This window comes from Antechinus flavipes, chromosome 3, assembly GCF_016432865.1.
Source record: "Antechinus flavipes isolate AdamAnt ecotype Samford, QLD, Australia chromosome 3, AdamAnt_v2, whole genome shotgun sequence".
Taxonomy (NCBI): Eukaryota; Metazoa; Chordata; class Mammalia; order Dasyuromorphia; family Dasyuridae; genus Antechinus; species Antechinus flavipes.
The window spans coordinates 514,932,964-514,948,143 of record NC_067400.1 but is presented as its reverse complement, the minus strand read 5'-3'; the positions used below and the strand labels follow the sequence as shown (position 1 = coordinate 514,948,143).

The following is a 15,180-nucleotide window of genomic DNA, read 5'->3' as shown; positions in this document are numbered from 1 at the left end:
GGGAATTTCTCATACCTTTATGAGAAAAGGGGATTCTGGCTGAAAACCTTTTCTAATGCAGGAGATCATAAGATCACAAATTTTGTGCTGAAAGGAACCTTTGAGGTTATCAATCAAGTCCAACCCTCTCATTTTACAGCAGGAAATCTTGAGAGATTACATGACTCCTTGCCTTGGGGCACCCAGCTCGCAAATATCCAATCCAGAATTCAAATCCACGCTTCTGATCTCCAGTACTACACTCCAGCCATTTCTCTAGGCAGAGGGAGTTGTGGCACCCCAGACCACATCTATTATAGGGAACTTCCAGTAACAAGCTGGCATAATGAGAAAGGTATTTTCAGGTAACTTTTTTTTTTTTTACAGAAATATCAGAAATTATACATCAAAACCACTGTGGGTTTCTTGCTTTCTGGATGTGAATAGTGGTTTTTTTCCAACCTTATAACCTTGAATATGGACAAGATTCAGTGGGAAGGATCAAGATAAGCTCCTTTTGGCTTCATTTTGTTTGTTTGTTTATTTCATTTGTTATAAAAACCAGTTTCTTGACTTTTTAGTCACACCTCATTAAGTACAGTCTCAAGATGAAGGGATAGCTCAAAGTTGGCCTAAGCAGCCACCCACGAAAAAAGTGAAAAGACCAAAGGAAATCAACTGTCAATGTCAGAGAAGATGCTCAACATAAGTCTTGTGGGTTATACTAGAAAGCATGGAGTTCAGAATCACATTTTTCCTCTTTTCAGCTCCAGCAACACAACAGATGGGAGGTGACAGATCAGAATAGCAGGAGAAAAATGGTATCTGAGGGGCTTAGAAATTATAACTTGGATTCCTTTATGCCTGAATGAAGGAGCAAGATAGGACTATATTATCTCCTTGCTAAAATCATTAAGATTCTTGTTGATTGATTTCCCAAAACCATGGAGTAGTATTAGGTTACAGCACAGGTTCCCTCTTTCTCAAGTCTCTTTTGGCCCACTTCACACACACTGGCTTCGTCTGATTGCCCTGGCAAGTCCTACCAATGCGGATGTCAGATGGGCTGCTGTTGCCACCTTCCTCCTTTGAGAATCCTGCCCTCTGAAACAGCCTCTCTCTCCCCGCAGCTCTCCGCCTCATCAACTCTCCAACTCATTTCCAATCCTGGCTGAAAGCATCATTTTTTCCTGAGATGGTACCTTTTAATGTTTCTCTCCCCTGTGGGCTATCTAACTATGTGGGGCTCCAGGGACAGATGCTGCAGAAGAGATGAAGTATCAGATAAAGTGCCAGTGTGCAACGAGCCTGCAAATACAAGTGTGTTCGCATACCTTAATATGTAGGGTATATGGGGCTACTTTCTGGTTAGTCTTCCTCTTTCCTCAGTGTCTGGATTCAGGAAACGTTTCAATAGGGATCTGAGACCATAAGCAATGTCAGAGCCACATTACAAAATCTGAGCCATCATTAGAAAAGACCCCCAGAGGCCATTCAGCCCAACTAAGAATGTCTTCTACAACTAGTGAGGGAGAACCCACTATCTCCAAGACAGCCCATTTCACTTTCAGATAGCTCTGGTAGGAAAGTGTTACCTAACATCAAGCCAAAATCTACTCCTACAACTAATAACCTAACCTCTGCACTACCCAGCTGCACTATATATGAATTGTGTTTAGAAAGAAAATTGACAAACTAGAGGACCACATGACTAGGCAAGGGAAGGCCTAGAATACATGGCAAATTAAGGATCTTCTGAGCAATCTGAGGATGTTTAATCTAAAGAAAAGACTCAGGGAGAACCTGTAAGCTGCTGTCAAGTATTTAAAGTGCAAGAAATAAAGAATAAGATTTATACTCTTTGGCCCCACAGGAAAGTGTTTAGAGCAATGAATGGAAGGAAAGATCTTAAAATTTTAGGTGCTGTAGGGAAATACTTCTTAAGTAGCAGAGCAACCTAAAACTACAATTGGATTGCCCTTAAAGATATCAGATGGCCCTTCAATGGAGGTTTTTATCTAGAGAACTCAGAAAGGCTCATGAAGTATCCTAAGGAAGGATTATTGTTCAGGACTGGGTTGGACTAAATAAACTTGTACATGTGTGTTTCAACTGAGATTGTTTGTCCAGAATATATCTCAAAGGATGCTGAAAAATAGGATTCTACTTGATTCCAAAGAAGATCCTCTCTTCTCTACCTCCTGTCACGCAGGGCATGCTATTGTTGATGGTTGCCTAATTCTGCCTGAGCTTTCTGGTCTCTGGCTTATTCAGCTCAGCAAGATCTACAGGGAACCTGGAATATATTGCACCATCCTAATGGGACAGCCAGTCATTGCCCTCAATATCTCCAGAAGAAAAAATCTTTGAAGATGACTAGCAAGAAAGTCATAGGGTTTGAAGAAGAGTCTAGGAAAGGACCAGTTGGTAGGTCCTAGGGAAAGTATAGAAATGCCCCACATCTGACCTAACTGAGATACTACAAAAAGATGCTAAGCAGCAGCCAGCTATGCTGGGATGGCAAATGAATTATAGCTCAACTAGATTGAGAAGAACAGCCTAAGCCTAGGGGCTCTGTCTGGCCCTCCCTGCTCATTCCACTCATGAGAAAGATACTCAGAATCTGCTTGGATGGTCACTGCGTCATCTCATTAGCCTACTCTGAAATATATTTTGCAGATGCTGCATCATGATAAATTGAATGCCTTAAGTCTCAGCAATAGAATGATCTAAGACCATTCCAAAGGATTCACAATGAAAATGCTGTACACATCCATTTAAAAAAAAACCAAAAAACTGATGGAGTCTGAAAACTTACTCATATCAAGAATGAGTTAAATAGGCAACACTACATAAATACCATGAAGGGTACAACACCCTGCAAAATCTATAAAGTAGTAAGAAGGAAGGGATGGGCGAATGGAGAAGCAGATGGTGAGGAAAGAAGAAAGAAGACAAGGAAGGGATGGGTGGGGAGAGGTTAAGCAATAGCAAGACAAGTTATGGAGCAGAATTAAAGCAGAAAAGTTAGCAGGGATAGGAAAAACATGATATGTGGATATGGTGGGGGGAGGGTAGCAGGGGCAGAGGTTATAGAAATATACTATTTTCATTTTATTTTGGGGGGGATATAGTTTTGATCTATATCTTCTTTCATAACATGACTAATATGGAAATATATTTTACATGATTGCACATATATAACCTACATCAAATTGCTTGCCATCTCTGGGAAAGGGGAGGTAAGGAAGGGAAAAAGTTTGGAACTCAAAATTTTTAAGAAATGAATGTTAAAAGTTGTCTTTACAGGGGATGGAGCCAAGATGGCAAAAGAAAGGCAAACCCTCGCCCAACCTTTCCCCAAACTGCTCTAAATCCCTTTAAATAATGATCCTAAACAAATTTTAAAGCATCAAAGATGGAATAGAATATTTTCTTGCTGAAGGCAATTTAGAAGCTCAGCAGAAAAGTCCTGTGACACCAGAGTGGAAGTCCAGCATGCAGTTCTGGGGCAAGTGCATTAGCACAGCCACAGCCCCAGACCCAACCCTGCACCTAGCCCTGAACCCAGCCCTGAACCCATCCCAGCCCGATCTCTGAATCAGCAGCAGTGCTGATGGTTCCAGATCTTTCAACTCAGAGACATCAAAGAGGATGTGGAAGGTCAGCAGAAAAGGTCTGTAGAAATAGGGTGGGAGCCTAGCAACATAATCCCAGGGCAGGCTGCACCAGTGCAATCCCAGACCCAGCCCCAGTCCCAGCCCGGACTCCAGCATCAACAATAATGCTAGAACTTCTGGACCTCTCGGCCCAGGAATACCAGGGAGTATTCAGAAAGGCAGTAGAAAGAATCTATGGCAATGGGATGGGAGTCCAGTGTGCAGTCTCAGTGTAGTCCGGGCTCCAACTGCAGGCCAGAGCATCAGCAAAATAGAACTCTGTTGATTTAGCACACTAGACCTTGCCGCTACAGTGGGGCAGGGACACACCTAACAGCTCCAGTGCTGAAAAGAGTGTTTATGGTCAGATTCCTAGAGGATCTCTGAAAACAGCTGCACAAAACACTTGAAGGTTGGGATAGTGCACTCTCCACCCTGAAGAAAGATCCCTACTTTTTTTTTTTTTTTTTAATTCAAACAGGTTTATTTTTTTTTCCCCAGTGTTCTTTTTTTTTTTAATAACTTTTTATTGACAGAATCCATGCCAGGGTAATTTTTTACAACATTATCCCTTGCATTCACTTCTGTTCCGATTTTTCCCCTCCCTCCCTCCACCCCCTCCCCCAGATGGCAAGCAGTCCTTTACATGTTGAACATGTCACAGTATATCCTAGATACAATATATGTGTGCAGAACCGAACAGTTTTCTTGTTGCATAGGGAGAACTGAATTCAGAAGGTATAAATAACCCAGGAAAAAAAAACAAAAATGCAAGCAGTTTATATTCATTTCCCAGTGTTCTTTCTTTGGGTGTAGCTGCTTCTGTCCATCTTTGATCAACTGAAACTGATTAGCTCTCTTCATCGAAGAGATCCACTTCCATCAGAATACATCCTCAAACAGTATCGTTGTTGAGGTATATAATGATCTCCTGGTTTTAAGAGCCCTACTTTTTAAACAAAGAGTTAAAAGCAGAGTAATAGGCTAGGGAAATGAGCAGACAACAAAAAAAGTTTCTGCCCACTGAAAGTTATTATGGTAACAAAGAAGATCAAAACACACACTCAGAAAATGATAACAAAGTCAAAGTTCCTATATCCAAAACCTCCAAGATAAATAAGAATTAGTCTCAGCTCATGGAAGAGCTCAAAAGGAATTATGAAAATCAAATAAGAGAGATAAAGAAAAAAATAGGAAAGAATTGAGAGCAGTACAGAAGGAAATGCAAAAAGCTAATGAGAAGAAGATGCCTTAAAAAACAAAATTGTCCAATTGGGAAAGAAAGTACAAAAGCTCACTGAGGAAAATAATTCCTTAAAAATTAGAATTGAGCAAATGGAAGCTAATGACTTTATGAGAAATCAAGATACAATAAAGCAAAACCAAAAAAAAAAAAAAAAAGAAAAGAAAAGAAAAGAAAAGAAAAATTAGAAAAATTGTTAAATATCTCACTGGAAAAACAAGTGACCTGGAAAAATAAATCCAGGAGAAATAATTTTAAAATTAATGGTTGACCTGAAAGTCATGATCAAAAAAGAAGGCTAGATATCATCTATCACAAAATTATCAAGAAAACTGTCCTAATATTCTAGAACCAGAGGGTAAATTGAAAATAAAAATTGTAAGAATCTACTAATCACTTCCTGAAAGAGATCCCAAAATGAAAATTCCCAGGAATATTATAGCCAAATTCCAAAATTCCCAGGTCAAGGAGAAAATATTGCAAGCATTCAGAAAGAAGCAATTCTAATGGAGCCACAATCAGAGTAACACAAGATTTAGCAGCTTCTACGTTAAAGGACCAGAGAGTTTGGAATATGATTCTAGAGAACAATGGAGCTAGGATTACAACCAAAAATCACCTACCCAGCAAAAATGAGTATAATCCTTCAGAGGTTTTTCAAGCATTTGTGATGAAAAGACCAGAGTTGAATGGAATATTTGATTTTCAAATACTTTCTGGAGAACCATAAGGAGGTAATCAGGAAAGTGATATCATGAGGGACTTAATAAGGTTTAGCTGTTTATGTTCCTACATGGGAGGATGATACCTGTAACTCATTAAACTTTCTCATTATTATGGCAATTACAAGGAGTATATATAGACAGAGAATACAAGTATGAATTGACTATGAAGGGATAATATCTTTTTTTTAATGATGAAATTAAGAGGTGAGAGAGAAATGTACTAGGAGAAAGGGAAAGGGAGAAGTGGAATGGTACAAATCATCTGCCATTAGAAAAGAGACAAGAAAAAGCTTTTTACAGTGGAGGGGAAGAGGGTGAGGAGAGCTGAGAGAGTGAACCTTATTCTATCAGAACTGGCTCAAAGATGAAAACATACATACTCAACAGGGGTATAGAAATCTATCTTATCCTGCAGAAAAATAGGAGGAATATGGTAAATAGGAATGGGATATGGGAAAGGGAAAAAGGGTGATAAAAGAGAGGATATACTGGAGGAGGGAGTGGTCAGTAGCAAAATACTTTTGAGGAGGGACAGAGTGAAAGGAAAAAGAGAATAAATGAGGGAAATACAGTTAGCAACAGTAACTGTAAAAAGAATTTCAAAGCAGGTTTCTCTGATAAAGCCTCATTTCTCAAACAGAGGGAAGTGAGTCAAATTCATTTAAAAAAAAAAAAAAAGGGCCATGCCCCAAATGATAAATGATCAAAAGATATTATCTGTGCCCAAAGGGCTATAAATTCATGCATATTCTTTGACTTAACAACATCATTACTTGGCATGAATACCAAAAGAGATTCAGGGAAAAAAAAAAGGAAAATGATCTACATATATAAAAAAAATATTCATAGTAACTCTCTTTTCAGGGCAAAACAATTGGAAATTGAGGAGTTGCCCATCAATTGGGGAATGGCTCAATAAACTATGGTGTGTGCTTATGATGGAATATTATTGTTCTTTGGGAAATGATGAGCAGGATGCTCTCAAGAAAAAGAAAAAACCTGAAAAATCCTTCATGAACATAAGCAAAGGTACTGCATAGAAAGTAATAGCAATGCTCTAGGATGACCAGCCATGAACGACTTTGTAGTTTCAGTAGTACAATCATCCACACTTACTCTAAATGACTTATTATGAAAAATCCTATCCATACCCAAAGATGGAAGTGATTGTGTTTGAATATAGATTGAAGCAATCTCTCTTTCTCTCTCTACCTCACTTTCTCTCTTTTTTAAACTTAATTTTTCTTGAGGGTTTTTATTTTCATCAGAATGGGAAATTTATAGTTTTTTTCCACAACTTTACTTTTATAGAAATGTTTTGCATAACTTCATAATAGGTTTCTTAATTATAGATTGGGATAAGAGAAAGAATCTAGAGCTCAAAAAATTTAAAAACAAATGTGAAAAATTTTGTTTTGTTTTGAATGTAAGTGGGAGAAAATATTAAATAAATTAAAGCAAACACTTAAAAAGTTGTCTTTATATGTAATTGGCTAAAATACTGTTAAAATAAAATATATATTTGGAAAAATAAACACACACACACATATATATATACTTGATATATATACTAAACTAGTGAAAAGGACCCTGATTCCTATAAAAATTTCATATAATATTGTAAGAGAAAAAAATGCCCTAAACATCTGTCTAACGTTAATGGTCTGCTTTGAGAGATGTTAAAGTCCCCGTGGCTATATAACTACCAGGTGTTAGGAAAGTTTGGTCACTAACCTACTATGTGATCTTGGGCTAATCATTTGCTATACTCTCTGAAAGTCATTGCATCTTCTGTACAGTGGATATGTCACAACTTGCATTATGGAAGTGTTATAAGAAAAAGTTCTTATTAGATGTGAGACATTAGAATTATGATTATTATACAGAATTCAAAGCAGGCTTCTAGTAAGTGGCTTTATTTTGAGGTCAAATCTAAGTGCAAAAAGGCTCCACACCCAAGGGCAGGCCACAGCAATTTATGAAACTTTCCACCAAGGCAGAGAGGGTTGTAGTCTGTATTAAGACAGCATGAAACATCAAAGTTCTACTATATTAAGAGGTAAAGGGAACTCCCTCCACTATCACAGATTATTATATTGTAGATAAATGTTCAGGAAAAAGCTCATGACTCATAAAAGTAATAAAATCACTAAGTATGAGAGCCAGAGTTTTAATCCAGATCTTTCTGATTTCAAAATCAAAAAATCCACCATCCACCATACCACATTGCCTCTTAGAAGTTTTAACATAAAATAAAACCTCATTATTTCACAGGAGCATTATAAGGACTAAATAAGAAAAAGTATTTAAGAGCTTTTGGATAAAAGGTTTCAGCTATTAACAAACACTTGCAAAATGCTCAACTTCATTAAAATCAAAGAGATAAAAATTAAAACAACTATGAGGTACGGTACCAAGTCATATTCACCAAACGGGAAAAATAATTAAAAGCAACGAGACTCAATGTGAGTTTAGTTGTAGAAAAATAGGTACAATTATTCATTGCTGGTGGCTCATAAAATCTTTTTGGAGCACAATGCAGTACATGAGAAAAGTTACAAAAATAATCATAACCTTTGAACCAATAATTTCACTGTTGGGAATATACCCTAAAAATGTTATAAAAGTGAATAAACAAACAAAAGAAGAGTTGACAAAGATGTTCACAGCAGCATTATATGTAACTGCAAAGAGTTGGAGCTAACCTAAATATCTATTAATGGGAGAAAAGTTAAATAGATTGGAGTGCCTTAATATAAGAGTTTATGATACAATTAAAACTAACAAATAAGGGGCAGCCAAGTGGTGTAGTGGATAGTGCATCAGCCCTGAAGTCAGGACAACCTGAGTTCAAATGTGACCTCAGACACTTAACACTTCCTAACTGTGTGACCCCGGGCAAGTCACTTAACCCCAATTGCCTCAGCAAAAAACAACAACAACAACTAATAAATAAAAGAAATACAAAGAAGTCTTTATGAAATTATTTAAAGTAAAAAAAAAAAGCAGAACCAGAAGAATGAGAATAGGCAAAGAATTCCAATTATGTCTTAGAAAGTGGCTAAAAAGTTATGATTAAACTATACATTAAAATTAATTCATTAAAATGTAGATACAGAGACAGTTTAGTTGGATGTACTGATGTTCAAGATTAAGTTTTTAATTAATTATTTAATTTAAAAAGTGTTTTTAGCTGCTTGGCAAGAAGTAACTACTCCTTTCCCTCCAGCATGATACTCCATGTTGTCTGGAGCATAATGACTTGTTTCAGGACCTATACACCCCTCCTTCCCCATGGAAGAGCTTTCATCCCAAAGCTCTACACACATGACTACTCTACGTGGAAGGCAAGCAGAACACATGCAAAAGATATGAACAGGAGCTTAAAAGCGGTTCTTACTCTACTCGGGAACCTGGCAAGGTTGGGCCGGCCATCTTCTCCTCAAGTCCTTCCGCCTTTTTCTGCTCGTGATCTTCCTTTATGGGGTGCGGCTCTTCTTCCATCTTACGGTCATGAGGAGGGCTGATGACACATCCACTTTTGTAGCACCAGAAGGAAAATAAAGCATGATAAGGACAGGGAACCTGGGACTCCGTTCTGGGACAAAGGGAAACGAGCTCTGGAACATATGGCGTGCCGGTTTCCCAAGCACAGGTGCCAGGCTTTCTAGGTCTGTAGCCCTCTTCTTGCCTGGGTTCCAGCTACATGAGACACAATCAGGTCCGTGCCCCATAAGAGACAGAATCACACAGCGCCTGCGGGAGAGCAGGCTCCAATGCTGCTGACAGAATTCTCGTTCTTTTAAGTAGTCAGGACTGTTTAATAAGACCAGTGGTCTCAAAGTCAAGACTGAAAGCTCTGAGAGGAACAACTTTCCATTGCCAGGGAACTAAAGGAACAAGAACTGAAGACTGCAGTCTCTGAACTGGGTCTTCTGGCCTGATGCAGAAAGTCTTCTAATTCTCAAACTGAATCCTACCAAAAAAAGATTCCTGGCGATACTGTGGTGACGGAGGAAGGGAATAATAGCTCCAATTGATAGAGCTCTAAAAGTTACAAAGTGCTTTCCCCAGAGCAGCCCTAAGACGGGCAGTATGTGCAGTGCTGTCCCCATTTTACAGATGAAGCAACGCGGAGGTGAAGTGCCTTGGCCACCATCGCCTGCCCCTCGGCCTCAGACTCGGGCACAAGACTCCTGGTGCCAGCACAGCCCTCTTTCCCCTAGCAACAGCAGCAGGTATAAGGAGGAAAGCCAACCCAGCTTCACCAGACGGGTGGCCGATGCTTGCGACCACCTTGCTGCTGTGCAAGAAGAGATCAAAGAGCTCTTTCTAGTTCAATCCTCTCTAAGTTCCTACTAACAAAAACAAAGACACCAATTGCAGATGCACAGTGCGGGGCAGAAAGGGGGCCCAACTGCTTGCTTTCCTTCAGGAGGATTCCTGCACCAGTTACCTGTCAGGCTCTCCCTGCCATTATCATGGCACAAACCTAAATCCAACTCTTTCCTTCCCAGGCTCCAAACTGTACCTTTTCTGGGCAGCCCTCTCTGTACCAGACAACCCCCCAAGCCCCTCTGACCAGCCCAGGACTCAAACTGAGCCTTACCTCTTTGGGGAGGAGGCCTCTGAAGCTGGGCTGGCTGTCACATTGGGCTCAGGCTCCACTGTCTCCCTCGGCTCCCCCTCCAGGGAACACTGCTCTTCTGCTACCTCGTGGTCCTGAAAAAGGCTCTGGATTTTCTCCCTTCACAGAAGGAAGAAGGTTAGACATGAAAAGGACGGCAACATGAAAAGGACAGCAGTCTCCATTCATGTAAAAAAGAGAGGGGAAAGAAGAGGAGAGTGGCAAAGGAAGGCTTGCTTCAGGCTCTCACTATTCCGGCTACCTTCCTTCCCCCCTCCCCAGAGACCCACGCAGAGAAAAGCATCTCAGAGTGAGCAGGGCAAACAGGGCAAAGGAGGAGAAAGAAAGAACTCTTTGGGATAAGCTCCTGCCCCAACTCTCTAACTTATGGGTAGGCTTCCCACAGCCCTTTCTTAGGCAAGCCAATTTTTCTGGGGTACACTTACTCTTCAAGTGAATGATGACTGGAGATACTGGCAGGTGGGTCTGTACCCAGTATTCTAAAGCACAACAGAGAAGTGGGGACCAAGAGAAGGAGGAAAGGAAAATGAGGAGAAAACAACAAGCCTTACACAAAGGATCATCACTTTCAAAACTGCGTGAAGTTATATAATTTTAAAAGGTAGAGAATCAATCCATTTTTGCTGCCTAAAAGCTAAAGGTCTTTCTCCAGAGTGAAATACCCTGATGCATAGAGCTCAGAGCTGAGATACCATGGGACTTGTTTCAGTGCTGAGCCTCTCCCCCTGCAGTACCACACTCTGGGCTTCCCTTCTACACATAGACTATCCCAGTCTTGGCCCTAGGACACATATGGAAATGCTTGATCAGTTTAATACAACAATAAGACGAGACCCAAGGTCACACAAATGGTGCAGTATGGTCAAGGTCATTTTCAAAGGCATGCAGCAGTGCTAAGTCCTACTTAGCACAAAACTGTAGGGTAAAAATGCTCTTGGGAGCCTCCTAAATCCATCCTCCTTTCCTTTAGACAGGAGCATTCAGTAGTCATCTCAGAGATAAGAATCTTTCCCAGGTCATTATTTTTGCTCTTTGTTCACACCACTGAAGTGAAATTTCATATGCCTTACCTTTCTTCATCATTGGATTGTTCACTCTCTGGTTCTTCCAGGTTGGACTGACTTTGGTCTTTTTCTTCGTCTCCTGGGTCCTTGGTCTGAGAGCAATGAGCAAGGATGTTATGTTTTGGCTGGGAAAATTGGATAAGCACTTTAAACAAAGAGATTACTGCTAGATATGGTCCTTTGCACTCCCTGATTTCTAGGCTTTGTGGAAATCCCTGACAATCTCCATGCTTGTATGAGGCTCTAAGATATTGGGGCTGTAAACAGAATCTAAGTGCACAGAATTCTATTTCTCAGTATGTCAGCAAAGGTCCCTCTCATTCCCAATTTCATTATCATTCCCTGGGCTTGCAATAGTGTTCTGGGGAGAACAGCTCATAACCATATTCACTAAATGGTTACCATATGCAAAGCCCTATACACACTAGATATTGTGAAAGAATACAAAACAACACATAGAAAGATATTTTTCCTGCCTTTGAGAAACATTCATTATAAACAAAGAAAAAAGGGAAGGATCTATTCCCAATACAAACTATCTACCTGAGTACTAGAACTCTCATGAGGTACACAGGACTTAGGAGGATTGCTTAGGAAAGGTTCCCTGAAGAAGGAATTTCTTAAGTAGTGTGTTACAACAGATTATACTCAGTGACCAGGTGGGGATTTTCTCTCCCCAGACTAAAAATTACCAAAGCTGTGCTCCTGGGAAAAGGAAGAAGTTGTCTCCTGGTCCATTCATGATATTACCAGCTATGCAGGTACCATCAATAGTCAAGTACCTTCCTAGACCCAAGATCATACTATTAATCAATAAATCTCTGAGAAACTCTTCATAGCATAAAGAAAGGCCTAGAAGTTATCATCACAGAGGAGACAGAAAGGCCTATGAGCATATTATATGATAAGAAGGAGCCACCTGAACAAGACTTCAAATTCAGGACTATCAGGCCTATGCTTTAATCCAGACATAAAAGAAACAGTTCTTGAAGAAAGAAAAAACCATAAACCTAAAAATCAATGAATGGCTTCCATTTTTTTTTCTATTTCCTTTGGCTAAGGAGAGAGTATCTACTTCATGTTGCCTATGGCCATGGGATAAGAGACAAAAATAGTGCAGTTAGGAAGGAACAAAGCTAATAAATATTTCCAAAGATAATAAAAAGTAAGGGGCCTTGACATTTTCAAATGCCTTCTATAAGAGTGGGTAAACAAATCCAGATTCCCAAGCATTATCTCTCAATCTGAGTAAAATATCTTTAACAACAAGCACCCCAAAACTAGCAATCTATAATCTTGACAGGAGTTTCTTCTGCTCTGGCACAGCAAGGGTTAAAGGAGGGGGGAGTTTTGGTAGAAGAGACAGATCATTCTGTCTTCCCCCAGCTGGGGTTCCCTGGGCCCAGGCTGGCACACTGCCCTGTCCTCCCTTTTTCCTACCCCTACCACCCACTGGTAGCTCAAGCTTCAGCAGCTGTGGCCCAATTTTACCATCTGGATGGGCACTGAGGGGCAGGGCCAGAACTCTGACCCCACCTCCTCCTGAAAAAAAATTTTAAGTTAAAAATAGAAATGTCATCTGTGAATATCTAGTGGCATGCATAGCAGAAGGATTCCCTGCTAGTACTGTCACTTTTAATCACATCAGCCTAGCCAGGCCCTTCCAACAATGCCTCACTCCATTCCCCATTCCCCTCCCCATTTCCAATCACAAATCTTACTCCTATAAACTAAACTGTCCAGCAAGCCTCTTCTTTCGACCTCGTGTTATATGCTTCTTGAAGAAAAGCCAAAAAACCAAAACTGGACAACCCTCCGATGTGACAAATTTGAAAATAGGAATGATTAAAAAGACAGAAAGTTTATGGGCCTACATAAATGTTCTGGGATAAAATTTTGGATCAGAATGGCCTATGAAAACAGAGAGCACAAATTCAAAATGGAATTGACCACCTGTAGGAAGGACATCTATAGCAAAGCTTTTTCCTTTTTCTCATTTTACTTGCTACATCTACTATAAATACAATCAACCTTCCAGCCTAAGAGAAAGGTAAAGATATGTCCCTAAGGCAGACTCTGAGACAGAGTTTCCAATTCTCAGTTCTCAAAGCAAATTTCTACCCAATGGGTTATAGGGTATGTCCAATGTCCCTGACCTAAAGCTACAATGTTGTTCTAGACACCACTTCTCATCCTTAACTTTACTCTGTTGGATGTTTGTAGTCTGATCCCAGTTCTAAAAAAATATGGATCAAATCCAAACAGATCCCCTTGATTCTTCAGTTACCTTAGTCATGGAAGAAGCCTCATAAGAGTCAGAGAAAAAAGGGGCAGGATCTCAATAGCAGAATGGAGAGGAGAGGGAAAGTGGGAGAGAGGACATAGAAAGGACATAAAGGGAACAAAAGTTGGAAAGGGAGAAAGGGGGAAAGGAGAAGGGAGGGAGAGAAAGGAAAGAGAGAGGAGAGAGAGAGAAGGAAAAGAGGAGGGAGAAAAGATAGGGAGAGGGGAGAAGAGGAAGGGGAGAGGAAAAAGAAGAAAAGGGAAAAGAAGAAAGAGGAAGGGATATGGGGAGGGGGGGAGAAGGAAAGGAAGAGAAGGAAAGGGGCAGGGGAGAGAGAGAGTGAGACAGACAGAGATACGGAGACAATATATGATGACTTCACAAGGACTCAGCTACACAAAGGAACAGCTGTAAGAGATTCAAGCTGCACTCCCACTCCCTATTCTGAAGATAGGGTAGTTAAGTAGGGGGCCCCATACTCTGCCATGACAAAACAAGTACAAAATGGAATCAAGAAGAGAAGAAAACTTCACCTACAGAATCTAACAGGTATCTGGTGCCTCCCTTTCTTATCTGCATTCTTGGCCTATAGCAAACCATAGATAACATTTAATTTTTTTTTTTAAACAAAGACCACCATGTTCATGGTACCCTCAAAAAAGATTGACAAAAGCCTCCTAAAGCTCACAGGCTTAGAGCTGGAAGGTACCTCCTCATAAGTCATTTACATCCAATCTCTTCATTTTACCGAGGAGGCAACTGATCCCCAGAGTCTTGTCCAAGGTCACATATACATTAAGGAATAGATGAGATTCAAATCCAGGTCCTCTGACCTCAGATCCTGCAGTCTGCACTGCAAGAATTATGAACAAATGAGTACAATGGAGGTTCTACCCCTCCAATGAAAGAGCTACTCTGGGAAGGTCCTATCTTAGCTTCAAAATCTCTCTGGCTACAGAGAACTCAAGCCATGAATCTATTTATCATGGAGACAAGAACTCAAGGTTGAGTTTCCTGATGAAATCTAGAATTGTTTGGAGGAGTGTTCATTAAGCACATTAAGTCTAGTAAAGATATACCTCTTTCTACCCTAAATTCATATATTAGACCTGCACACTTAAATCCTCTGGGCCAGGAACCTCAGTGTAGCTTGGGAAGGATTTTAGAACTATTAGCTTTTTGTTTTTCTATCAAGAGATATTTATTAAGACTACATCACAGTTTCATTCTTCAGAACCTGGCATTGAAGAGCCAAATATTATGTTATCTATTAGTTTATAATGGGGGTGAGGGAAACCTTTTTCTTAATAAAGAAAAAAAATCACCTAAATTATAATATTTTAGAGCATCATTATTGGCTATTATTTACTGAGTGAAGACTATGTCTAAACTAATTAATAAGAGGAAGATTCAAGAAGATTCATAAAGTTGCCTATTTTTTCCACTGACTCTTCCCCCTAACACTGCCCTGGCTAAAGGAAACATATTTGTTCCAAAAAGTATTTGTCAACTTCTGAGCCATGTGACCAAACAAGATGATGGACTGAACATTTTCTCGAGTCCTTGTTAACTCTTAAC

General features: G+C 39.9%; 1 protein-coding gene across 4 annotated transcripts in view; it reads right to left on the bottom strand.

Moving 5' to 3' along the window:
- CEP164 (centrosomal protein 164) overlaps nucleotides 1–15,180 on the bottom strand; it is an 85,763-nt gene that overhangs the window by 23,056 nt on the left and 47,527 nt on the right. For 3 of the 4 annotated variants that reach the window (XM_051987046.1, XM_051987047.1, XM_051987049.1), the window contains exons 11-14: nucleotides 11,325–11,410; nucleotides 10,680–10,733; nucleotides 10,216–10,353; nucleotides 9,007–9,144 (exon numbers count right to left, since the gene is read on the bottom strand). In XM_051987046.1, coding sequence (XP_051843006.1) covers nucleotides 9,007–9,144; nucleotides 10,216–10,353; nucleotides 10,680–10,733; nucleotides 11,325–11,410 — 416 coding nt within the window. The remainder of the gene's footprint in view (nucleotides 1–9,006; nucleotides 9,145–10,215; nucleotides 10,354–10,679; nucleotides 10,734–11,324; nucleotides 11,411–15,180) is intronic. The other variant, XM_051987048.1, reaches the window with a different exon arrangement.